The sequence below is a fragment of the Daldinia decipiens genome, assembly GCF_022478715.1.
Source record: "Daldinia decipiens strain CBS 113046 unplaced genomic scaffold F4813scaffold_58, whole genome shotgun sequence".
NCBI classification, from domain to species: domain Eukaryota; kingdom Fungi; phylum Ascomycota; class Sordariomycetes; order Xylariales; family Hypoxylaceae; genus Daldinia; species Daldinia decipiens.
In genome coordinates, this window is record NW_026054601.1 from 62,538 (window position 1) to 87,921 (window position 25,384).

At 48.5% G+C, this 25,384-nt stretch overlaps 6 protein-coding genes across 6 annotated transcripts; 3 read left to right on the forward strand and 3 right to left on the reverse strand.

Moving 5' to 3' along the window:
• Nucleotides 1–994: 994 nt before the first annotated feature.
• On the reverse strand, nucleotides 995–3,615 carry F4813DRAFT_376697 (HbrB-like protein; the record flags this gene model as incomplete). The annotated part of the gene is made up of 1 exon (XM_049245153.1): nucleotides 995–3,615. A coding segment is annotated over exon 1 (2,203 nt), but the record flags the coding sequence as incomplete, so codon positions are not given.
• Nucleotides 3,616–4,357: 742 nt separating this feature from the next.
• On the forward strand, nucleotides 4,358–4,756 carry F4813DRAFT_394291 (uncharacterized protein; the record flags this gene model as incomplete). Its single annotated transcript, XM_049247539.1, has 1 exon — nucleotides 4,358–4,756. The coding sequence occupies one exon, from the start codon at nucleotides 4,358–4,360 to the stop codon at nucleotides 4,754–4,756; it is 399 nt and encodes a 132-aa protein (XP_049094807.1).
• Nucleotides 4,757–5,098: 342 nt separating this feature from the next.
• Nucleotides 5,099–12,036, reverse strand: F4813DRAFT_383713 (SPX domain-containing protein; the record flags this gene model as incomplete). The annotated part of the gene is made up of 9 exons (XM_049245977.1): nucleotides 5,099–5,690; nucleotides 5,745–5,853; nucleotides 5,915–8,247; nucleotides 8,314–8,374; nucleotides 8,454–8,539; nucleotides 9,448–10,229; nucleotides 10,285–10,629; nucleotides 10,682–11,870; nucleotides 11,954–12,036. 9 exons carry the CDS (start codon nucleotides 12,034–12,036, stop codon nucleotides 5,099–5,101), a joined length of 5,580 nt encoding a protein of 1,859 aa, XP_049094808.1.
• A 1,041-nt stretch (nucleotides 12,037–13,077) lies between these two features.
• Nucleotides 13,078–14,608, forward strand: F4813DRAFT_289241 (uncharacterized protein). Its single transcript, XM_049240599.1, has one exon. It carries the CDS (start codon nucleotides 13,515–13,517, stop codon nucleotides 14,004–14,006), a length of 492 nt encoding a protein of 163 aa, XP_049094809.1. The 5' UTR covers nucleotides 13,078–13,514; the 3' UTR covers nucleotides 14,007–14,608.
• A 5,281-nt stretch (nucleotides 14,609–19,889) lies between these two features.
• On the forward strand, nucleotides 19,890–24,087 carry F4813DRAFT_289269 (Rxt3-domain-containing protein). Its single transcript, XM_049240600.1, has 2 exons — nucleotides 19,890–22,364; nucleotides 22,425–24,087. The coding sequence occupies exons 1-2, from the start codon at nucleotides 20,161–20,163 to the stop codon at nucleotides 23,695–23,697; spliced, it is 3,477 nt and encodes a 1,158-aa protein (XP_049094810.1). The 5' UTR covers nucleotides 19,890–20,160; the 3' UTR covers nucleotides 23,698–24,087.
• A 389-nt stretch (nucleotides 24,088–24,476) lies between these two features.
• F4813DRAFT_394296 (DUF1674-domain-containing protein) lies at nucleotides 24,477–24,992 on the reverse strand (the record flags this gene model as incomplete). The annotated part of the gene is made up of 1 exon (XM_049247540.1): nucleotides 24,477–24,992. One exon carries the CDS (start codon nucleotides 24,990–24,992, stop codon nucleotides 24,477–24,479), a length of 516 nt encoding a protein of 171 aa, XP_049094811.1.
• Nucleotides 24,993–25,384: the final 392 nt, after the last annotated feature.

Genomic DNA, 25,384 nt, shown 5'->3' on the forward strand with positions numbered 1-25,384 from the left:
AGGTATCTTAAGCAGCCCGTTTGTCTCACGTGACACTCAAATTTTCCGCCCGGCGGGGTTGATCCGTTTCCACCTCCCGGGTCCCGCCCGATCCACATTAAGTTTTTTTTTTTTTTTTTTTCTCTGCTGGCGCGACTTCAAAAGCTTCAAACGTCGCGCTCTGCTTTAGAAATTCATCTTTTTTCCTTCTCACAACATTCTTCTCTCCCCCTTCCCAATCTATCTTTTAGAGGCTACAGCCGGAGATAGACATGTTCAGATTGCGAAACTAATGCCTACGCTTGCTGCAGTGTCTTTTTAAAAGGTTTGTTGTTCTATCTCCTTCACCAGCAATGCAAAAAGCATACCACTTTCCGGCATATTTCCCCAATCAACAGGATGACATCCTATAAAAGTTGTCTTCTTTTCCCAACTGAATCGACCTTGAAAGAAATCTAGTCTGTTCGGGCTATTCTGCTACGGTGGATGCCTGTTACTTGCCAGTATTATTTGTCTGACTTCCCATCACGCGATCCACGTCCTGTGGTAGCATGTGATGGGATGGATTGGGGATCATGTTGTGCCGCTGCGCTTCGCATCACAAGATCTCAGCACTTTGCTAACTCAACAATAGGGTTTCTATACCGTATACTTTCTAGGAACATTTTCCAAACTTAGTCCAGGTTAGTCGGCTTTTTCTATACTCGAGATCCTATTCATGGTGTTTTCATGATGAAAATTTCCAACCACATTCGCAGTTTCCACTTGAGCTCCACTCAGAGCCTTTTGAGGAGCAGATGAAAGCATAATCCTTCCTTGGATGTCTGAACGACACCGCAGATTTTATATTTTGCTAGCAATTCATCGTTTCTAGAATTTCTTACTAACGAAATCCCAGGTAGTACCATTTCATTATGCGTTTTTCATGGGGTCGACGCAGACATAGATTTCTTGGAATTTAAAACCATTTGGCTAGCCGCTAGATATTCAAAAGATAATATGATATTGATCCAATTCAAAGCTTTTCTCGTCGCCCGCCTTAGTGATGCACTTAAAACCAATCCAGTGTGGCCAGACGCCGTAATTCCGCCAGTGATGCGTTAATACACACGCTATGTAGATACAAAATTAAATTACCTCAATACCTTCGCGTATCCCTTCCCTTAAGAGGCCATGGTTGATAGAGCTATTGTTGTCCTGTCGCTTAACTCTTCCTCCAACCATACCCCTCCGGTTCCTACCAGTCCGACCTCTACCCAGCCAATTTAACTTGAGCAACCGGCCTAGCTCGGCTACCATCTTGCTTGCTTCGTCCGTATCGGCTGGGTTGACGCCTGTGTCGACGCTAGCCAATACGCTCATGCACTGAAGCATACGGCCTACCATATCCGTGACCTGCTTGCTATCCTCCACGTTCTGTTCCCGCACGCTTCCTAGCACTTCCCTACCTCCGTCTCTTGTCTGCGGCGTAAAGGACCTGAGCAGACTTCCGGTACCAGTAGAGGCTCCGTCGGACACCCCGCTGCCGAAAGATACGTTGCTGATAGCACGGCTCCGAGACGGATTTGAGTCGTTGCCGAAGACTGTCGTTGAGGTTGAATTGTAGCTTGCGACGCTTGGATCTAGCGACATGGCTGTTCCAGGGCGGCCCGATAACGGATCATTTGGTGAAGTCGAGAGGGATGTCATGCTCTCGTTTAAGAGCGGCGGCGATGCTAACGCGAGAGAGGCGAGCGAAGATGGCAAGTGCTCAAGAGATAACCGGGAGAATATAGTCTTGAGCTTCTCGTACCGAGGAAGGATCAGGGAATCTCGGTATGAGATCAGTACAAGCCTTCGAACGTTAAGAATGCTTGATGCCGGTGACAAATGCGGCTCGGCATTTGATCCGCCTAGCTGGGCATTCGGTGCTGCATTAGCTACCACCCCGCCCCAGAAGTCCCGCGCCTGCTCGGGGGTCAACAAGGATCCGCAGCCGGAGAACTCTAGGTCCAGTGGGAGAAAGATTGCCTGCATATAAGGTAAGACATTTGTGAATGTGAAGATCCATAGCTCTACTAAAGAGGGGATCAACCTATCCTCAGAAGTTGTGCGCAGTGTGTGGTCAAGCGAGGCAAAGCCTGTCGAAAGGAGATCTCGTAGATCGTCGATAATGATATGGGCCAGACGGCGTTGTATGCAGTATTGGATATGCATGGTTACAACTCGGTTGAAATCCTCCACCGGCAACCGTAGATCCTCACCCTCGAAAATGACCAGTAATTTGGCCCTCAAGAACGGCCAGGCGTCGTCCAGAGACATATTATGAAGCCCATATTTAACAGAATCGATAGGTTCCGAAAGGTAAGAATGCGTAGCTGCTGCTGCCGACCCGAAACTACTAGGCCCGGGCCATTCCGTGCCAACCCCGTATGTCGATTCGTTGTCGTCCTTCCGCTTCTCGCGGAGAGCACGCCCTCCGTGTCGCAAGTCTAGCCCGCTGACGCTTTTACCAATATTGTTGTTCGGACCCGGGCTCGGTGGTAGGTTGAAATTATAGAGGCTTGATGGCGCGCTAGGATCGACGGGTCGGGAGTTGCTAGCAGCAGAGGAAAGTGGGAGATGATAGTCATCTTTACTGCTAAGCTTATGTTTCTGCCGCGATAGAAAGTGGTGTTTCTTCTCCTTATCTTTTTCCTTGCCTTCTCTCTCCATAGACGGGTCAACTGGTCGGATTGTGGCGGCAGATGAGTTGCCCAGGTTATAGAATGACTGCGAATCTACTAAGCTGGTTGTGCTAAAATTGGCGCGCTGTAGCGAAGCCAGAGCAGAGCCAATCTTTCCGGGACTCGGCATCGGTCGTTCTTTCGCTTCACCCTTGGTATCAATCTTCTTTGGCCGAGAAAATAGCTTGACCTTGGACTTCTCGGCCTTGACAGGCTTCTCCGAAGCGGCTAGGGGCGTAGGTGTAGGGAAAGACTGATCTGGCGGTGGTATGCTAGGCGAAGTTTGGGGAGACCTTGGAAAGACAACATTCGCCGCGGCAGCAGCGGCAGCATGACTTCCCAGCAGGCCGTTATGATATCCTTGCGCGCTAAAGCCGTTATCTCGCGGGGCGCTCGCTTCGGTTAGACTTAGCATAGGAGGGCTGCGGTGACCGGTTATTGGCTTCGGGCCTGATCTTTTCAAGGAGTCATGGGCATCGCTGCCAGGGAAAGGGACGGTTTGCGATCGATGACGACTATGTTGTTGGTGCTGCATCACGGCGGCCTGGGCGGCTATTTGACTAGCCGAGAGTGTCGCGCCGGTAGCCTGGGCCGGGGCTGGGGCCGAGGCTGGTGTCTGGGCCTGAGACATGACGACTTGGGAAAGGTTGGATATGCTCGTGGAAGGTAACGTGGGTTCGAAATGGCCTTGGGTTTGCGAGTGCTTTCTTACGTGACCGACGCGAGTAGGAGGTAAGGTCAATGGCGAGGCAGTTCTCGACTGCGGAAGCTCGATACTAGGTCGAGTGGGACGGGAGAAGTTATGCGGACTGACAACGGGGCTCTGAGGAGCTCTCGTCTTAGAAACGGAAACAGTATCGTCATTTGACGATGTGTCTATCCTACGAATTTGAGGTCTCAGGGAAGCGGAGGAGGAGGAGGAGGAGGAAGAGGAAGCGGCTGCGGCTGCGGCGGTGGAAGCCGAAGAAGCAGTACCGGGGAGAGGAGAGAAGCTCCCCGGTGCTCTCTGCTGGGATCGTGCTGGCTGCATTGTGTGATAGAAAAAGGTCCGAGTTCCCAAATTCCGTTACATCTTCTCCCCGAACCAGCGGTATGTATGATCGACACCCGACCCCCGGTATCTTGACTATGGATTTGCGCTCCTCAATTACCGTACACGGGTGTAGTAGCGCAAATATATCTCCGATTGAATATGTAGATTTATCAGTAGCCGAGTAGTCGGCGCGGAGATAGGTGGTATTATACAATTGCAGAACTGTATAATACAGAAGTGGGTTAGGTGTTGAAAAGGTTGGTTATTGCAGCGCCGCCGATCTGATATGAAGTTCTAATACCTAACGTATGTACTAGGTACTAGGTACATGAAATGTAACATGAATGCAACATTAAACCTTAGTGTCCACGTTACGATGCGCCACTAAAAGTACGTTTAGATCGAATGTACCTGCTGCATCCACATGGTTATGTACCTAGGTACCTACTTTAGGTACTAGATAGCACTAGCCACACACCCCGCGCTCCTTTTACTTGCTGCCCCGCCATCATCTAAAGTTCCACAATCTTAAACTTCCACCCAAGTAAAAACAATCATATACCTTATGCCTTATGTTCTTAAATCGTTTACAGGTTACAGGTCTTATACATCTTCTCACATCTTCTCACATTCATCCACAATGCCGCCCTCCGCCTCTTCCCCAGCACCTTCTTCCGACGATAACACCTCGGCAAAGAACCGAGCAGCCTATCTAAAAGCAACATACACCAACTCCAACTCCTCCGACCCTTCGATATCGTCAGCCGAAGCCTTTGCACTTTCGACATCCCTCTCCCTCCCCGAATCCGGCACTACAGACCACAAAACGTTATACCTACGCACCCTGCGTGAAGCAGTGTCTTCTCTACAAGACGATGTAAACAGTGAGCTGACAGCGCGCATGGAAAAAGAGGCTCACGAAGCGGCTGTCATTGGGGATGGTAAAAGGGGCGGGAAGAGCATTACGGCTGCTGGCGTCGACGAGGCGGTCGAGGAGGAGAATTATGGGGAGGAGGTAGTAGAAGATGATGAGGAATGATGGCTGGATGCTCGACGTGGACGTTTGCTCGAGGCTACTCTTCTATGCTTCTCTAAACCAACAACGCAGCAAGAAAACGTTATCAATTTAACTACACGAAGGGGGTATTGCCTGCTTAATCGCCGCTGCTCTCCAGAAGCATGCAACGATACCCATTGGAATGCTCTAAGGCCTAAATGAACCGGAACACCTGCGCGCCATCGATATATGCGACAATGGTCCATTCCTTCTGCCTTGACGAACCAACCGTTCGGGCCCCGAAAATACCCCCTGCCCCGATGATATAATAGTTCGATTTCGCTCCCCGGCTATGTATATGAGCTGTGTTAGATATCAGTTGGTTTATCCGTGTCTCCCCCATGACCCAGCGATCACCTCGCTCCGGCTACCGCTCATGCTGCGCCCTCGCCTTCCTAGACATCCGTAGTGGACTACGCTATTATCTGGAAGCACTGCTACCACGCTGTTACCTAGCCTCTTGTGGCAGACACCGCATACTCTCTCCTCGCCGATAACTACCTTCCTACCGCGCCCGCTCTGCCCGCCGGAGATACCGTCGCCGAGCAGCAGCAACGCCTGGGTATTGATGAGCTGCGTTTTGCGAAGCCCCTCGATGATGCGCGACTCCGATACCACGCTATTAGCTGCGCGGATCCGGCCTCGGAAGTACGATTCGAGCTCCGTCACGGGCAAGTCGTCTGGTATAAGGGACAAAGTTGACTCTGCTGGTAGACGCGAACCGTGTCTCGAAAGGAGCGACAAGGCCGGGCCAAGATTTGGCTTGTTAGGTGCCGGTGGATTAAGGTATAGCGAGAGAAGCATGTGGTAGATAGACGGCTTCGAGTCGGGATCGCGATCTTCCTCGTCCGCAGACAACGAAGCGGCAAAGGATTCCCGGCGAGAGCTAGGTAGCGCGTGAATGTGATTGCAATATCTAACATCTCTTGTCAGTTAACAGTCACTACCAATAGATTGTGTAATCACTTACTCTTCCGCTTTAGTATAGTCCTGCATATTGAATACGTAGATCTCCAGTGCTTGCTTGTGCGAGCCCATGTTGCTGAATACTATAGCCCGAGCTTCGTAAAATACAGAATCTACATATTATTAGACGACGCTGTTAATTTCCCCTATAATTTATAGGGTTAGATGACTCACCATCACGAGGAATTATGCTTAGTGCTTTGCTAAGGCTGTACTGCTGGCTTGCTTTCAGGAATGCCACTAGACTATCCAGCTTCTTACTCCAGGCTTCGTCTCGCTCGCCTGATTTTAGTGCCTGGACTAATAGCTCTACTAACCGGTTGTGAAAGTCTGGCGTGCCGTCTTCTAGCTCCGTGATGATGTGTTGCAAATACCGTATTTCTAGGTTGACATCTATGGCGCCGAGATACCGGACAACCCTTTCACGCGGCAAGGTCTCGGCATTTTCGCTATCTGCCAGAAAAATCTCCATGCCTTGGTCGGGATCCCGCCGAAGGACCCAGTCAGCAAACTCGAGAATGATATCGATCATCTCTGGTGGCAGACTCTGTAGATAGCCGACTGTCCTATGCGAACCCCGGAGCTGTTCAGGTATGACGACTTCGACGTCCACGTGCCCATTAAGGTCCAGCTTAGCTGACTCCCCCTCCGTTTCCGCGTTGCCGAACTTGCGAAGGAGGGTGAGCGCCTCGCGGTGGAGCTTCTTTCCGTAGAAAAAATCAACTAACTCATTATACCGGTTATGCTTAAGCAAATGCTCGTTTACTACTGCGGGATCGCAGAAGTTCGGGATGCGGAAGAGAGAACCAGCAAGCGTCGGGGTAACAAACATTAACCCACGGAACAGTGCTGTATCAACCAAGGTAAAAGTTTGCTTCAGCTCGTGTTCAAGTTGCTCATCGGACTCCGAATGGGAGTTTGTAAGTAGAACGTCGAGGTTCTCATGTAAGTTTATCATAGAATCGCGGTTAGCTTCTGTCTGGCGCCGTTTCAGCTTCCCAGTTGCCGGGTCGATCCATCGCTGTAGACGAGCTCTAGTACCAGCCAGGTAGCCGTTGAGTTCGCGAACGGCCTTGACTAACTCTTTTCCTTCTAACGGCCCATCCTCATCCGTGCCCTTCTTCTTCTTCTTTGGCATAACCCTCACGCTTGCGGCATCTTCATTATCAGTCCCACCCCTTTTAGAGGATGCGATGGACGCTGTATCGGAATCCGTTTTGCGGTGTCCCATCCAATACTTTGCGAAGGCGCCCGGTTTAGACGGGGATGCGACCTCGACAGGCATGTCGCCCTTGGCGGCCTTGTCGCCGTTGACCTTTTCATCCTCTTCTTGCTCTTCTTCCTCCTCTGACGATTCCTCTTGTGTAGGTTCAGCAGAGAGGTCACCAGCAATTATCCTAGGGTACAACCTCAGTACCCTCTGAGCAGGCGCGTGCACCTCATCCTCATTAAATAATGCCAAGCTTTCCGCGAATTTCCTTTTCTTGAATAGTACTTCCGCTTTCAGCATCTTGGCCTCACGCATGGTGCCGGTCTTATCCTTCAACAGTGCATCTTCAAGCATGCCGAGCACGCTTATAGCTTCGTCGTAGTTAGCCTTGTCTATAAGTTCCTTGACTTGAGTATCGTAGTCCGTAGCCTCCATTTTCCATACAGCACGGTCACTGCTTATATGGAATCCCTTACCGGCGTGGGCAAGACTAACGGTCGGTGGCGGAAAATGTAACTGCGCTGCTCCGGGGAGCTCTATCGTCTGTAGGAGACTCAATGTGTCCGGGTTCCGCACTTCTAATGTACCTTTGATGGGCGGCTGGAGTACCAAGATGTAAGGGTAGCTGTATCCAATGCTCTCGGGCGCACTCTGCCACGGCACCTGACGCTTCTCTAACGGCCTTCCATCCACATCAATGAATAGCGAGTTGATGTCTTTTGCAAGCAGCATTTGCCCCTCGGCTAACCTCGTGGATAGCGGTTTTGGCATGTAACCTCCGAGCCCCATATAACCCATACTGGCTGCACCGAACCTGCTACCCTGCCCTCCGGTCGCAGCGGCACCCAGTCCCACGATCTCTTGCGTTTCTAAAGTAACCACATCGACCAGTACGTATCCTGCATTCATGCCGCAGACTATCTTGGTCGCATTTACCCAAGTAAGAGTCCTGATGGCTTCAGGAAGCATAATCTCAGTAACCTCATCATGTAACTCGCTTTCGTGCCAGCTCCACAGCAGGAGTCGCCGTTTCACAGCTACAGCGAGACGGCTGATAATCTCGGGTATGCCGGTGGCAGCATCCTTGACGATGTTGCTGGTGATAGCAAAGCAGGTGGCATTCCTGGTTCGCGGTATCGTTTCGATTAATTCGTAGGTTTGGAGATCGTGAAGGGAGACGTAGTAGTTGGAGAGGGAAACGATAGTATTAGACTCTTTGATGATGGCAAGCTGCTCGATGGCGCGAGTGGAGAACTTCTCTACTTCACGCAAAAGGTCTGTGGGGTTTGTACTGGAGCTTCCATTCGATTCTCGTTGTGGACTAGTCGGAGAGTGTGTACCGTTGGTAGTAGTAGATTGTGACAGGTCGTTCAGGCGGTAAATCCTCAAAGAGCCCGTGTTTAGCCCAACAAGAACGCGATCGCCTATACAAGCTCAAGTACGGTATTAGATTATCAGATAGGTAACAGTTGCACGATACTATTAAGAAGCGGTGATACAAACCATAAGCTAGTATTGTTTCTATCTTAGACTTGTCGCGCGGCCTCAGCTCGATGATGGGGCGAGCCGTGAATGCGGAGAGCATGGTGCTCGGGAGCTATCCTGGGAGGATAGGCATTGATTGTTGTATTTATATGTCCAATGGAAGTAGTTGGGTTCGTAGATCCTCGTAGCAATGTGTAGGACGTGTGGGAAGTGCATATATTTTATATAGGTCTTAAAAAAAGAAGAAGAAAAGAAGTATGTTTAAGTTGGTGTAAGTTCAAAGTGGTAGGAGGTAGGAGGTAAGAGGTAGGTACATAAGGTAATGAGTTAGGTAAGGTATGTACCTACTGTAGGTACATATGTCATCTGAGAGTTGGAGACTTCCAATGTTTGTGTTGAAGCTATTGAAAGTGGGTACAAGGTACAATACCCTTTGAGGCTTTGATACCTCAAGCTATGACCACATAGGTAAGCTCCTAACCCTTATTAGGTAGTAGTAAATGCCGGATCCACGTATGCTTCCCATTGGATACGCAGTGTTAAATACATAGGTACCTAATAACACATGTACTTGCACATGTCTGAATTTCCTTACATTAGGTACAACATGCAAACACAAACCAGCCTTATATAGTATACGCAGATTGTAGTAGCTATGGCATGATAACCAGGGTCCAAATTTACATTATCTAAAATTCTATGTAGAAAGTCGTCCATATTCCATCTCGTATGTACACAGCCATCTAATATTCTATAACATACCTTAGGTAGGTATAACATATACAACCATCATACTACCAGTTCAACCTAGGCAAATCCTCTACATTCTGATAATCCGCATGGCCCCGTATCCGAGGGTGACTACAACCACCAGAGTCAACAAACTACTCGGTACGCCACGGCTGATAAAATGTTTAACACTCAAGTACCGCTGCCCCGTGGGGTCCTCTTTCATTATCGCCGCTGCAACATGTCAGTCATTATTCTTCCATCTAATAGGGCTGTAGGTAACTCACTCATATTGGGGAACCCGCTAGTTGGCAACCCCATCGCTGCGCTACACATGAGTACCGCGCCCATGACAAGTAGGTTAGGATGCGGTTCGTCCATGCCCTTTCCGATATCCGACACGAGCGGTAGGATAATTAGCGCAGCTACTGTGTGGCTAATAAAAGTTGCGATCACCAAAGTCAAACTTGAAAAGATTAGTAGAACTCCGTAGAGGTCTACCCCGTCCACTTCGTTGGAGATTCTTCCCGCCACCGTATGAAGGAGCCCTGACGATTTCACGGCCTTGCCAAGAGCTAACCCCCCGGCCGCGAGGATGATGATTGTCCACGGGAAATTATTGAAATCTTCTTTGGTAAGTATGCCAATGCCGAAGAACAACACGATGGGTATAATGGCGATAATTCCCATGTCACCGAATATTGACTGGAGTTGATGACTTGCACACCAGAGACCGATGGTGGCAATGCATATGATTGACACAAACCACTGCAAGCCAGTGAACCGTTCCTTCACTGGCCTGATCGGTACGATCGTGGTACCCTTGTCAGGCTGGAAAGTGAGAAGAAGAAGGATCCAAATTAGAATAATCGATACGATACCCACGGGGATCACAACAAAGAACCATTCGCCCCAAGTCGGCGCCGGCTCCATGACGCTAAGCGCAAAAACGTTCTGGGGTGAGGCGATAGGAGAGAGCATGCCGCCAACGTTAGAAGCCAGTGCTATACCCATGATCACCGCCTTAGACATGTTAGAGTCAAAAGGGAGGTTGCGCAGCATAGGCTGTGAAGCTTCTTGTCAGAGAGGTTAGGCCACTTCGGAAGGGGTCAAAACTTACCTCGATAATTGAAAAGCAGAGAACAGGAGCTGCTACATTGCTGACGAGCATGCTGGCAAAAGCAGCCACGAACATAGTGGCAACGAGTACAGTCCTCGGTTGCGTACCCGCCTTACTAAGGACGAAGGTTGCAATCCGCTTGTCAATCTTACATTTGGACAAAGCTGCAGCAATAGTGAATCCGCCTAGCAGTAGCATAATAACAGGTGTCCACATGGACGCGAAGACGTAAGGAGTGGCATCTACCGAGTCTAACCTCTTATATGGCGGTCTATCATCGCGGACGACTCTGAGGACCACGCAGAGGAAAGGGATTAATAGAGAAGTCACGAAGAGAGGGATTGCCTTGAATAGAGTTAGTTACGTAGGCGATGAGACATAATGTGTCAAAACTCACCTCGGTAGCCCACAGCAAACTCACAAACACCAGCATAGCTAAACAGCTCTGCTGTTCGGGCATCTCCATAATAGGAACGAGGAGTAGAACCAAAAAGATAGCCACGATGCCAAGAAGTATAAACATAGTAGAGCTGAACAGCCAGGTCGGACAAGTAAAGCGTCCAAACGGTGTCTCAATTTCTTTAATAGGTGTTACGGGGGCATCGTCACCTTGCAGCCTCACCTTTATCCCGTCGTTCTGGGCGCCGAGAAGACCTTTTCCAAGGCTTGCGGCCTCGGCGCGACGCTCGAGACCGATAAGATCTCTCCATACCGTGTTTCGTTCCCAGACAACGTGTTCCCTAAGGTGCGACCGAAGATCCTTCTTGGCGAGAGCCTCGTCGCCATGCGTCACCGTGTCGGCATAGGCCTTCTCCATCTTAGCGATGTTCTCCTCGACGTGCTGGAGAGTCTCGCGTAGAAAGGGATAGGAAGTCTCGACGGCATCCTTCATGTATATCGGCCGAAATTCCTTGTCGATGATCTTGTCGAACTTCTTAAGTACCTTGCTAAAACCAGTCTTGTTCAGTTGTACGTATGACTTAAGCTCACACAGCTGCACATAAAGGCCGATGATACGCTTCTTCAGCATGATGCCAGAAGAAAACATCTGGGCCGTCTCAGCATAGTCATCATATCCGATGCTGTACCTACGCGACCTGGTAAGATCGGTCGAAACCGTCAAGTCGGTAGAAGCGAACATGGCACTCGGGACCGTGCGGCGTCGGCCGCCAAGGCTCAAGCGGCGCCTCCTATTCAAAGCCGAGGTCTCATCTTGATCGTCGTCGTCGTCATCGCTATCATCGACACCGTCGTCAGTTGAACGCGTACTACGGGCGCTCTTAGAACTCCGAGTGCCAAGAGTATGCGTCACTTGTTCGCTGGCAGGATACTGCTGCATGACTGGCCTCTGGGCAAGCTCGGGTTCGTTGTAGTCATCCGTATTGAGCGACTCGATATCGCGCATCAGATCATCGACTTCGTCAAATAGCTCCTTCTCCTTGACGCCATAGAAAGACGAGATCTTTTCTAATTCTACATCCAGAGCGCGACCGAAGACGGTTTCGGGTTCTTCGATTCGTAGGAGCGGTCGTGTTTCGACGTCGGAGACAGCTGGTTGGTGCACAGTTTTCTCGAGTCCGTAGATTCTACAGCGAGTGATGACTTACGGTTAGGAATATTTAAGAAATAATATACGATAGGAGATAGCAAGGACGAGGATAGAACTTACAACTTCTTAAGATTGCTATATGCAATGTAGTGGCTGCTCCAATCAGGAACAGCGTTGAACTGGATGCTATGAGAGAACTTCATCTCGTCTTGCTCGTCAAGCCAGCGCCTCTTCTCGTCCCTCTTAGCTTTTTGACGCTGTTCCCTAGCAGATGGTAGCTGCTGTAGTTCGTAGGCCTCTCCAGATATTCCAGCAATTCCAGTAATTCCAGTAATTCCAGTAATTCCAATTATTCCAGCACTACTCCCTCCTCTATCCTCTGGCTCCGTCTGTGTTCGGACGGGATGGTGGGGAGCTTGTTGCGCGTGTGCAGTATCGCAGGAAGAGGAAGAGGAGGGGGTCACCAGGAACGTTGAGGGTGATATGGTGGAAGTGGTGAGGGTGGAATAAATCGGTAGAAACTGTAGAAAGCTTTTCGTCCTTCCAGGTCCAGCATGAAATGGTGAAATCAGAATTATACGCGATGGTCCACAACGGCGTCTAACCTAATGTAAAGAAGTATGACTTTCTTCCCACTTTATAATTGCAAGCCGGTTGCAGTAGATAATGCTAGTACATAGATATACACTACATGTAGGTACTCTAGGTTAAGTGTATAGGTATGCGTATAGTGTATATGTAATAAGCTGGTGAGGGTTCATAGTGTCTAGTTCATTAATGCGCTAAAGAATCCGGTGACGAATAGGAACCTTATTGAAGACCCACGTGTGGCTACCATGTATACAAGCTCCACCAGCCTCCAGCCACGGGAAGAGGTACCTCCATCACACTCAAAATACCTCATAAATACCTAAGTACAAGTTGATTGGGTATTGACAAAGTTGTTTGAAAGTTGATATATTTTAATCCCATATATGTATGTTGAGCTTTTTTGAACCTAACAAAAAAAACCAAACAGGCTTAGGTACCAGGTATCTTACTTTAACATGTTAGCTAACTAGGTACCTAGGTAGGTAGACATCTAAACCTCTTGTTAGTCGGTTTTAGTCTTATAAATCAAGACTTTTTCTCTGCCCCTTCAAAAGGCTTTGAAAGCTTCGAATATACATAGCTACTTAACCTAACCTAACATAAGTTGGCTTGAAGTTCTTTGTCGGGCAGAATTTCAATAACCCGAATATAAGTTTACGAAATGTAATATCTAACCATACATGGAAGAGTCTAGGTTACATATTTATCCTAACGCCCAGCTCTGACTAGACCCCCTTTTCAAGAATAATTTCAGACTTGACAGAGTGATCTACAGAGATCGAAATTTTTCAGGTAGAAATGTATATCTTCCTCTAAGGTTCACACAGAAATAGCTATATATTATTTGATAAACTGCGTGATACCAGAATACAGAGCCAAGCCAACCTTCTGTCTGTAGGCAACCATACCTTTTCTAATGGGCGTTTGCAGCGCGACCAATCAGAAACATCTGAAAGATCATGGCTGCAAGGTTCTACTATGCATATAAATACCTATCATTCATTTCGGATACAGACCATAGTCTCAGATCTAGAATATCGCACAAACTTTGCCCGATAGGCCACATTCGTTCAACGATCGACCGGTCAATATGCATCGACAACCTCGGGAACTAGAGGCCCGTCGTCGTAGGCTAGCCGCCGAGGCTGGACGGCAGCGAGCGGCAGCAGCCCGCCCTCTTCAAATCATCACGACTGGGTCCGAGTCCGAGCCTTTGGCTGAAATGGACGTGACAGGATTGGGTCGTCTAGCTGATTTGCCTAATGAGATCATTATGGTAGTCTTCAACAACTGTAGCCTCCGTTCTCTCTTACGACTTGAACGGGTGAACAAGGCTGCCAAAACGTTCGTGAACCTCTTACAAGATATCGAGTACATCAAAGAGACCGCGAAGGGTATTATTCAACGTGCCGTGCCACATTACCGCAACTTCATGTTCACTATCTTGAAGATCACAACGTATCATGGATTACGATATCTTTTAACTACCTTTACCTGCGAGACTTGCGGCAAGCCAGGATCGTTTCGTATGATCAAAGTCAAGGTCCTCTGTGAGGATTGTCACTGTCCCAAGAAACAATAGGAAACCCGAAGGTGACCTCATGCCGATTAGAGACGGTTCGTTAGAGCACAGAATACAACATTTGCTTTCTTTTCTAGGAAGACTAATATTAAATCGCTAGTTTCGATGGCCTAGGGGCGATTATACCAAGGATCTATGTACAAGCATGCGACTTTGATTTATTATATTACCTACAAGCTATTAGCAAGACCAGCAAACAAAAAGAACACACCAACGCCAAAATCATGGGTTGGAAATTATGATCATGATATATGAAATAGGTGTTGGCAACATCGCGGACTTTACTTTGTCGTTACTACTAAATGCTGCTATCTATATCTTAATAACAGTCTCATTTCTAATGCTGGAGTGAATGATGGTAACTTATACGAGATGGCCGTATATAAAATACAGTATAGCTTCCAGCCTTGGAATTTACAACTAAAGAGGGTGATGACTCGATAAATATAACGTCAGCTTGATTAGATGGATGGGTGATGATTTCGAGGAGCTACTATTTTCTATCTACCTGGCTAAGGAGGCTGCTTAAGACAGTGGCAAGGTCTATCAGAACAATATAGATAATGTGATATCACTACTATGATAAGATCAACAAACGCTATTATATAGCTCCCTGATCCCGCTACGTGGCCCAAAATACTACAGTAGTGATAATAACTAGCCATACTTGATGTTAACTATCTATAATCATCATCTGCGATTTCTGAAAAAGCTCATGCGATGTACTAGAATGAAAAAGGGGGCTACCCCTAATTCAACGAGTATTCGGCATCTGACATGTCGTATTGCCACATTCCCTAGGCGTATAACAAACTACAGCTCTTAAAATGATATTTATATCCAAGTAATTTGTCCGCAGTTTTATAATTGCCGAGGCACGTAGAAAGCTACCACTAAATCAAAGCCTTAGCCTTAGATAAGGAGCTCTCGAACGGAATGGGAAGTCACTAAGCGTCTAGCACGGCTACCCGGTACAGATCATTGCTATGGCGCTCGCAGATGCGCAAGAAGTAAAGTGGCTAGACAGGGTCATAGTGCAGAAAGAGAAAAGCTATAATTACTACGTGCAACGTGATTACAAGGCGTTCCCTCCGCAAGCTACGGACAGCGAGTCAGCAGATAACTAGAGCGTCAAGCCAACCGTGCAGGAAATTACGGTGAATCCCGTCATCTCAAGTCTACGGATAGGAGATACGGTGGAGAGAGATAATGACAGAAAGGTCGAGTGCTACGGTTATGCTCTATCGAACGGCGACAGTGGTCCTGTCTTCAAGGTCGAAGTCAGTACCGATGGAGCTCATACATGGACTGATGCATGATTCGAGCATCACGACGAAGAGAGAAACTACCTTAGCACAAGGGGTAGGGCTTGTTTCTCCTAAATTCCCGTGACTAAGATATTACTTCCGTAGACAGTGCCTCCGTTTGCTCTAGCAGCCTGCACAAAGAGAAATACATTAATGAAAGGGTTCGAGTAAACGATATCTTATTTTTTATACAAAGAATAAAAGAATACTCAAGTATGACCAAAAGTTAATAATAATTTGCAGAACTTATTTATAGGCTTGGACGCAAAGCTAGCGTGTGTGCCATTACGAAGTTAACAAAAGGGGCATGAAGAAATCAGGTCAAACGACCAGTCTCGCCACCACGTTCAAAGATTTGTAGGCTCGCAAGAATGTGTGAAAGAATAACGTGGCAGGGATAACCAGAAGCTTATCTAGACTTTTGAGTATAAAATCTGACGAGATGCCCAGGTATTTTCGTTAATCATCCAAGATAATAACCAAACAACCAAACAACCAAACAACCAAAAAGCCAAACTACAATATACATTAATTCAATACCAATACTTCGAGATATAAATATATCAAAACAACTCAATATCAATTATGGCCAACATGAAGAATACCAGAATTGCTCAGAAGCCCGCAACCCATAGCAAGGGTCTCTTTGACTTCAGCGACACTGACAGCGGCCTCCACACACCCGAAGGAACTAGCTCAGGTGCTTGCTCGGTCATGTAAGGATCTGCTGCTGGCCAGATATTCGTCTACGTCTACGAGGATATGAATTACCTTTGCTGGGATGAAATTTAAGGAAGGATAGAAGGGCTAGGCGTTGGTGGCACTCTTTGACCATGCCTGGGGAATAATATAGATCGGAGTCGCTCGTTTATTTGTTGCTTTTTTGATATTTAATAAAAACTCTCGTCGCCGTTATAATGATGTTATTCTTGTCTACAGTGAGCTTTCTGACTGGGATATGGCTGCCTTTCTTTTGCTCGAAGGAATATTAATATAATAATATAATGAAGAATTTGAAGTGGACTGATTACCTAGGTAAGTACCTAACCATAGTATTATGCCTGTATTACACATACCTGTTATAAACAACTAATCTAGTGAGCAAACTAAAGATATTATAAATCTATGCTTTTCAGAACATAATAGGTGAAGCTATCGACGATACCCCCTTTTATACTATGTATACTAGCAACATTGTTAAGTGAACTCGTTGCGAACTTCACTTCGAAACAACTTCCTTTGTTTGCTGTAAGCAGGCAGGCATCTCAAAGAAGGGTCTCGACACCGAGAATATTTGATGCATATCATTCGTCTGGACTTCGGTGTAGGGCTGCTAAACGCCGGATGCAGTAATTTGGCACGAGTTTACTGTTACATCGCCATGCAGCTGTGCCTTTCTGCCTGGTCCGGCCCAACGCTATGGAGACTTACTACCTTGGTTTCTAAGACAAATAAACAACGTGCTGCTAGAATAAACGCGGGTTGGTTAAGTCGGAGTAGACAAAAAGACAGCATTGTATTTGCTAGCAGCTAAAGGTTTCTCGCGTATATCCAGTTATGAATACAGTTACGATACACCGACGCCTGCTAAGCGTGGCACCGCATGAATTGTGCAGATTTATGAGGTCTGATGACCGCATTCTGCAGAGGGGAACGGTTTTTGATTGACAGGGACTAGAATAACAGTTGTCTTGGAGGAAAGTCGGTCAAGATAGAGGTGAAGGGTTGATGGGGAATAAGGGAATGCAAGAGACCATTCTTGTCGGCATGAATCTGGATCACTTGAAGACTTTGTAAATTTATAAAATATAGATTAGGCACACGCCGCAATCGCATCGCATCGTGCTGGTGTTGCAATTGCAAATACGCGAACAATACTTATAGAGTTTATATAAGATAGGTGGGCGTTGGAGTACCGAGCATGTATAGAGCTTCGGTGCAATGTTAAGGCAACAAGAAGCCCATATTTCTATGATCTGGATGCGCTGGCAAAGACTAAAACAACAGGGGGTTAGTAACAGGGGTTAGCTGCAAACTATTTATCTGATCCCTGCACGCATCAAGTCCCGCAAATGGGTTGCCGATGGTAAAGTAAAAAGTGCGGAGGTAATGACCTTTTTCTTTTTTCTTTTTTCCTATTTTTTCTTATTTTGTCTTTTTTTGTCTTTTTTTCCTCGCCTGTTGGAGAAATACCCATGATAGAAAGAGGGGATGAAACGGATGAATTTAAATAGAGGCATAAATATCGTACAATACCTACCTAGGTATATATTAGGTATTATACATGCATGTGTCCTTACATCTAAAAAATCAGGTACTTGAATGCTTTGACGTCTGTGTAGGTCCTTTTACAACTTATGTAAGGTTTCTACATGCAGTACATGTATCAAATGTATGCATGTGTACCTAGGTACCTAGGTAGTTACATGCATGATCCAGTTAAGTTAATGCATGGATGTACCTAAGCACCATCTCATCTACATAGCTGGCAACTGTCCTGGGGCCTGCTCCTACCTGTTCCTGTCGCTTGTTCCTGTCCAATCGATCGATACGATGCCGCATTAGGCGAATCTACCTAATCTTTCTTTTCCCGACAACCTCCAATATTCATCTATCTATATTGTTCAGTTCAGCCAGCTCCAGAGTAGAGAATTTGTCCAGGTTTCCGAATGTTCTCATCAGATACCTATATATACCTGTTTTTGTTTTGTTTTGTTTCCTCGTGGCGCCCTGTGCGTAAGCTTACATGGTTTGCAGCTGGTAGACTCCCATTCCGCCGCGCCGCCCATGAATAAGACGACTATGGGCCGTTGATGGGTTATTGATGATACTTCTGCGACTTGCATGACGGCAATAATGCATGATGCAAGGTCGGATGCCCCATCGTCCACTGACAGTAATCTCCAGCGAGACAGAGCGCGGGAGTGACTCTACCGCAGCGTCGTACATCCACCCGCAAAAACATATTATATATATACAGACGCATACCTGATACATATTAGTACAATATACGCATTTGGTCATTATAGAGCAGACGTCCATTCTGCTATGTAGTGAGAAGAGCTTGGTTTCGCTGACTGTATCCAATATTTCCCCTGATATCTCTCCTCTCATTATAGTACCGACTAACACTCCGACGGTACTACCACCACCACCTCACTGATTCGCCCGAGTTCCTGGAACTGCTCGGGATATTTCAACATCTTTGATAAGCGCCGCTATTCTTACCGCGGAACTTCATACACAACTTTCATCCCCCACATCAATACTTGAATACATGCCTATGTAGGTATTCCGAGTTAACGAGACTGGCAACCAACTCATCAATGATTGTCATCAGCGACATTTGCCGGCCTTTACCGATTCTATTGAGCTTGCTGGAAGCTTACTATTAGTTCCCGCACTATCTGTTTGCATAGATATTTGCAACGAGGCAGAAAAGGAAAAAAAAAAAAAAAAACTACCGGATGGTTGATTGATTATCTATCAGAGATTGCCTTAAGACTCAAGCAAACGGCTCGTCAAACTCTTATGTACATATCCACGTACGTCTTATGTTCATCTTGTCCCTCGGATCATCGTCATCATATACGTTGTTTTCCCCACTTTATTATTTTCTTTGGCGCGACCCTGCTTTAGATGCGCCATCTACGACACTAACCGTTTCGGGTAGGCAATTGACTCAGGTTCCTTGTCCCCGTCTCCATTAGCCTAGGTACAAAGTTACGTGCACAATTGCGGTCAACCGAGAATTCAAGTCAATTTAACGGCTCCTCAAGTAACCTACATACATAGATTCCTATTTTTAAATCACCTGACCATTAGCTAGGTTGTCGCCATTACTTAGGATAACACTTCAGTCCGTTAATCATAAAACAGTTCGCTCAGCCGACGAAACCCCTAGATTTGATTTAAACAACAACAACAACAACAACTTGCGAGCCATCTGCGTGTTCTGTACTCCGTGTTCCCTTGACACAGTGACCACCCGTAAGGTACAAGAGGGGGCCGATACTTTTGGTGTGCGGATAGCCGCGTACTTGGCAAGTGGGCGTTGTGGATTCGACCAGGATATATAAAGGTGTACAAGGGTAGATGCATGTAAGTGGGGCACTCACACTTGTCCTGGGCGCACAACTCATAAGCTCCCGCCCCCATTCACACCTTTTCGTGCAAAGCTCTAAAGCAAATCTAAACAATCCGAACCCTTGTTGATGAAAGCTGGGCTGCCATACAGCCCCCAGCTCAACCAACCAAGGTCCAAGGGGGGTTTAACTGAACCAAGCAGTTCAAGGAAGGTCTAGCGTGGAAAAAAGAAGCACCACAAACCTGTGTACATACTGCGCGCCTGTGTACCTATTGTATGGGTTTGTGAGACTGTGCTTCCTTGGGCTGTCAAGGTCAAGTGAGAATCTCTGGTTTTTTTTTTTTTTTTTTTTTTTTTTTGGCTCCTGCGCTACTTCGATTTACCCGTCTGTCTCAACCTTACTACTACTCCCTTGCCGAGAGAAGAAGAAAAACATAGTACACTATTTCGCGTCGACGTCATCATTCTCTTTTTACCTTGTTCCTCTCTTGGATCTGTTTTGTGCATCCTTATGACAGAGGCGCGCGTTGAGGTTGAAGATACACATCGGTGGCAGCAGTGAGGAGAAATAAAGAAGAGAAACCTAGAAATTCGCCGCCTTACCTTCCCCCCCTTTCGCGACGGAGAATACCCGAGGTGTATTTGGAGCCGGTGCTATTGCTGGTCTCTTAGCTCACCCTACCCAGACGTGCCTATCCTACTACATCATCCCCATACCTACCTAAGCACTAGGTGGGTAAAGGAAAGTCGTGGGAAGGCCATGGATTCGAGACAGCCGCCACCACAACACCCTTTTACTCGTAATGCAGCATCACCGCCAGTCTACGGCCGATCACCTTTTCCACCCGCCTCGAATCCGGCTTCTACAGTAACAACAGCTTCACCATTTCATCCCTCGAATACCGTATCTGCAGGTCCTACCGCGTACGGCGAACACCAGCGACATTCGTCAGACACAAGTCCCTTCTACTCGCAACAAAGACCACCTACCTATGCGTCAGAACCCGCGCCGCATCCCGCGCCCACTCATTCGCGACACCAGAGCTCATCATCTATTAATGCTTCTTTGACACGGAATATGCCTCCTCCCTCATCTCCTCAGCATCAAAATCAACAGCCGCCTCCAGTTCCTCATCCGCATCAAATGGGTCATTACAACGGCCCACCTGCGCCGAGGGCTCCGCCGGTGAGTCTCGGTCCTCCGGGCGCTTTCCCTTCCGCTAGAGAACTTCCCGCGCTCAATTCAATACCGCGAACGGGAAGCACAGGAGGGAGCATGTCGATATCGTCAATACTTGGAGGTCCTCCGCCAGCCTCTCGCGAGCCAACTCCCGGCCATCCAGCTTCCTTTCAGCCTCCTGTTACTACTTCTGCTGTTTCGGGTCCTGCGTATGCCGCGCCTGTCCATGCGTCACCTAGGATGCAGCCTGCAAATGAATACGCTTCTTATAATAGGAGGCCCCAAACACCGGACCAAGGTAGACCTTTTGACCCGAGAGATCATAGGGGTGCTGTAATTGGGTCGCCGCAACAGGGCATATACGGAACTCCTGAGTTATCCCGATACAACACCCCTCAAGCATATCCGCCACGTGGCCCGCCGATGCCGCCCGCCGACGAGAGAAGGGAGCAACCGGGTCGGATCTCTGCTGCTAATTTACCTCCTAGACCGAATAGTCAGCCAAGGTCTTACCATGGTATACCCCCGAGACCTGGAGACGTGGGGAGGGGCCCACCACCTGGAGAACCCGTGTACGGTAGACGAGAAGAGACGCGACCTCCTGGCCCGGGGGGGTACGAGCCGGAAAGACAACCTCGAGTCATGCCGTACGAAGAGCAGCGTCGATTTGCTGCGGATCGAGAAGCAGAATTCCAGGAGAGAGAGCGAAGGGAGAGGGAAAGAATACATTACGAAGAGCAGCGCGCCTTCGTAGCTAATAGAGAGCGGGAAATGGAGAGAGAGCGAGAAAGGGAAAGAGATAGGGAAAGGGAAAGGGAGATGGAAATGCGCGAGAGAGCTAGGAGAGAAAGGACTACATCCGACCCGAGTCGCCCGCATGGTCAACACCCTGCAGAACTTGGTCCTCAGGTGCTTTCACGACAGCCGCCTTATGGAAGACCAGACCCCCGAGATGCGGCAGCCTGGCAGCGGCCTGGGTATGATCAACCGCCGCCGAGAGAGTCGTATGGCCAGCCGTATTCCGGCCCGCGACCAAACGAGTTCCCTTCGACTACCGCACCGCCATATGGGGCGCATCCTGCTTTTGCACAACCTCCTCACGAACGCTTCCCAGCAACCGGTCCGCCTCCTCACGTGGTACCCGTAAGCCAACCAGGTCCACAACCTGCGCATCCTTTCGAGTCGCCTGATAGGCACCGTTTTATCCAGGCCCATCCTCAGCAGCAACCGCCGCCGCCAGCAGCTCATCGAGGTAGACCGACCGAGGAGATTCCCCCTCCACCTTCAGTCGCGTATAACGGCGGGCCAGGCTCGGTTGTGTTCGAAGTGGGTCGACCGCGTCCCCAAGACGATGGTCCGGCTCCAACCGGCCATCAGAGGGCTTTCCTTGGCATCCAGGAAATCAACCGCAAGGGACGAGTCTCCCCGCTGCCGCAAGCTGTTCAAGGAGCGCAACCTCAGTTGCAGGGTCCCGCCGGCGAGCCTGGGATCAAGAGTGAATTCGGCCGTATGTTCTCCGGCATAGGAAGCGGTGTTCGCGGTATCGGTGTCTCTAGCCCAGTGCCACCTGGCATGCAACCCCAGTTCTCAAATGCGGGCCCGCCGCGACGTGATGAAGAGCATCCTGGCCAAGAAGCACTTGCCGACGGCCCCACAAAGCGGAGAGGAAAGCGGAGGAAAGCCAAAGATGATGATAGCAAGGGTGATGATGATAGCAACGGTCGAGCCACGCCAGTTGGCCCAGCCAAACGTCCCAAAACCCACGCTCACCACCACCATCACCGGTAAGTCACAAACTCTCATATTCATGCGCTTCAACCGATATTCATTGTGATATTCTTTAGTCATCATCATCATCACCATCATGGTACGGAAAGAGCCCCTTCGCCCCTTCAAGCGGCAAATGGACAGCTCAAAGGTCTTAAAACTAACACGCCTATACCTTCTCCCACACACAAAGATTTCGCTGCTTTTACTCATCACCACCAACCTCCGAGAGCAGTGCCGGCCCCGTCTTCGAAGACGGCGGCACCTGGCTCGACTATTATCCCAAAACCGAGACATAAGATCTCGTCTCAAGCGGTGCTCGATAGCGTTGCGGATCGGCCGCGGAAGCACCTAGGCGACATTGTGTATCAGGTGACTTTAAAGCCCACGAAGCTAGAGTCGTCTCATGCCAAATTTGGTTACTCATCTAACCCGCGCCCCTTGCCTATGGACGTGATTAAGGGGAACGAAAATTCTACCCTGACGGTTAAGATTCCTCGTGTACACTTAAGCCCGTCCGCGCGCGAGGAGATTACTTCTCGCCGAGCTGTTTGGGGCACGGACATTTATACAGACGACTCGGATGTTGTTGCTGCATGTATTCATGCGGGTTGGATTCGAGGCGAGTGGAATGATGATGTGGATATCGACTTGCTGGACCTGTACAAGCCTACGACTTCGAAGAAGCAACGTGCGGCACCTGCTGAGCAACAACTCGAGGTATTGACTTCGCCACCAGTCTCGGGTCCCGTCCGAGTCCCTGCTGACCGAGATTTGCATGTGACGCTTCTCGTGCTCCCCGCGCTCGAGAAATATAGTAGCTCGACGCGCTTCGGTATCCAGAGCCGCGAATTCGGCGGGACTTATAACGGACGTAAGTCAATCCACGATGGGATTAGCTTTATGATCATAAGCGTGCGCTGGGTGGACGGTGCGGCGCCACAAAGCAGGCTTCGCGGCAAGGCGCGCAGGGAACGAATTAGAAAAGCCATGAGTGAGGTCAACCGGAGCCAAGTGGTAGATATAGGGGAAAAGGAGATTTTCGGTAAGGTGGCCGTATCAAGGGATTCTAGCGCCGGGAAGGAGAAGGGCGCCGGGAAGGCAGCCGACGGCAACAGAGAGGGCAATAAAGAGAATCGCCCTACAGCTGCATTGAATGGTGATATGAGAATATCAAGCCAAGAGAAGTCTAACGCAGACATGAATCCCGACCTGGACGGCGGGGCTCGGGAGAAACCCCGTTTGACGGACGACCAAGGTGCAAAGACGATAGATGCCATTACGACTGCTGATGCTAGAGAAGAAGCCGGAAAACATGGAGTGAGTGAGCCTATAGGTGCTTCTACGTAGTGTCGAGCTGGAATCACATCAATACAAAGTGGTTAGAAGGTAGCAGGACTTGTATTGGCGGTCACAAAACGGGTATGTTTAAAAGCTATAGTTGGGGGGGTATGCATAGTAGAGGGATACGGCACAGCGTTGCTTTTCTTCTACACTCCGTACCCTTGACGATTTTCCAAGATAGCTATCTACCTATCTGGCTGTTGTTGCTTCTCTTCCCCTATATAGCATAGCGCGGAGTTTTGAGCAAGAAAAGTGTATGATAATACAAAATACAACCACCCGATGATACTTCAATATTGCGCAAGTGATATGGCTATTTCCACCTCTTATGTTTAATAGCTTGGTGGTTCCGTAACTTGTTGTTGATCGAGCAATCGTTCAGCTTAAGACGACCCTGGCACCCTGACAACTTGTACCTTGTGGAGATATATATTAGGTTATTCGGGTTATGTGCCTATAGGCAGGTGGCAGGTAACCATGATCAAAGCGATAGACACGTAAACGCGTATAACGATGTTGATTATTTTCGCCGAGGGCTAGGGTACCATCCTCCTCCGTCTTTTTACACAATAACCAAACGGACAGAGAACGGTCGTCTCGGCCTGACTTCGTAACGGGTTCTACCTCGGTAACTCGACTGGGTCAGGTATGTATCTCCCGCAGACCTCAATTGACGTGACCCAATACCCACGTCAGGACGCATGACCTTGATCAGTCGTATATTAGGTAGGTGCCTAAGGTAGGTAGGTATGTTAGGTAGGTATGTTAGGTAGGTACCTAGTCATCTAGAAATCCGTAACCCGCCCGTTGAAGCTATAATCGCCCGCGGGTCCCCAGCGCAGGGGCTCGTTCTTGGGGCCGCCGACCTCACCCGTCTTGGGGTTGACGTCGCCTTCGAATTCGGGCGGGGCGCCTTTTCGCAGCGGGACCGATGGGAGGTCGTCTTCGACGGCTGGCGCTGCTGCTGCTGCTGCTGCTACTGCTGCTGTGGTAGAGGGATCGGAAGCGATGGGTGAGCTGAAGTCCGGGGATGAGGTCGGGTTGAAGCCTTCTTGCGTGTTGGCTGTGCGCTGGAGTCGTTCGAATTCGGCTTGTTGGTCGGGTGGTAGGCGCGGCGGGGATGGTGTGAATTGGAAGGGGTTGAGGTTGGGGTTGGGGTTGGGGTTGGAGTTGGAGTTGTTGGAGGCGTGGCGTTGGTGTCGTAGGGAGAGGAGAGAGGGTGCTTGGAGGAAGGATGGTTGTGGATGAGCGCGCATGTATGGACGTGCGAGTCGGGTAAGGTAGATGAGGCGGGACGCCATCGTGAGGGTATTTGGCATTATTTTCTTTTTCTTTTCTATTTCGATTTATTTCTACGAGACGATTGTCTTGAATCGAGGGTCTTGTTCCTGGAAATGTGGCAATTGGGAATGGAATGGTTCAGACTTGTATGATGATTTCCGATTTGTATGATGGATAAAGGGACGAAGGAAGACGGGACTACCTAGGTTACGCATATATGCATGTATGTATGCATGTATGTATGCATGTATGTATATATGATGAGAGGTTGATATTAGCGCGGATTTACTTTGGTATCGAAAGTGTTTTTGACTTCCGTTTTCTCTTGAGAGATTGCATCTGATTGGCTTATCGCCTCACACACTACAGATCTATCCGATAGATATTTTATTATGTATATCACTACCTAGTA

Bases quoted from the DNA above. Each gene is read 5' to 3' on its own strand.
- F4813DRAFT_289241 (XM_049240599.1), top strand. From the start codon at position 13,515: ATGCATCGACAACCTCGGGAACTAGAGGCCCGTCGTCGTAGGCTAGCC.
- F4813DRAFT_289269 (XM_049240600.1), top strand. From the start codon at position 20,161: ATGGATTCGAGACAGCCGCCACCACAACACCCTTTTACTCGTAATGCA. The intron at 22,365-22,424 runs GTAAGTCACAAA...GATATTCTTTAG, and splicing joins GCTCACCACCACCATCACCG to TCATCATCATCATCACCATC.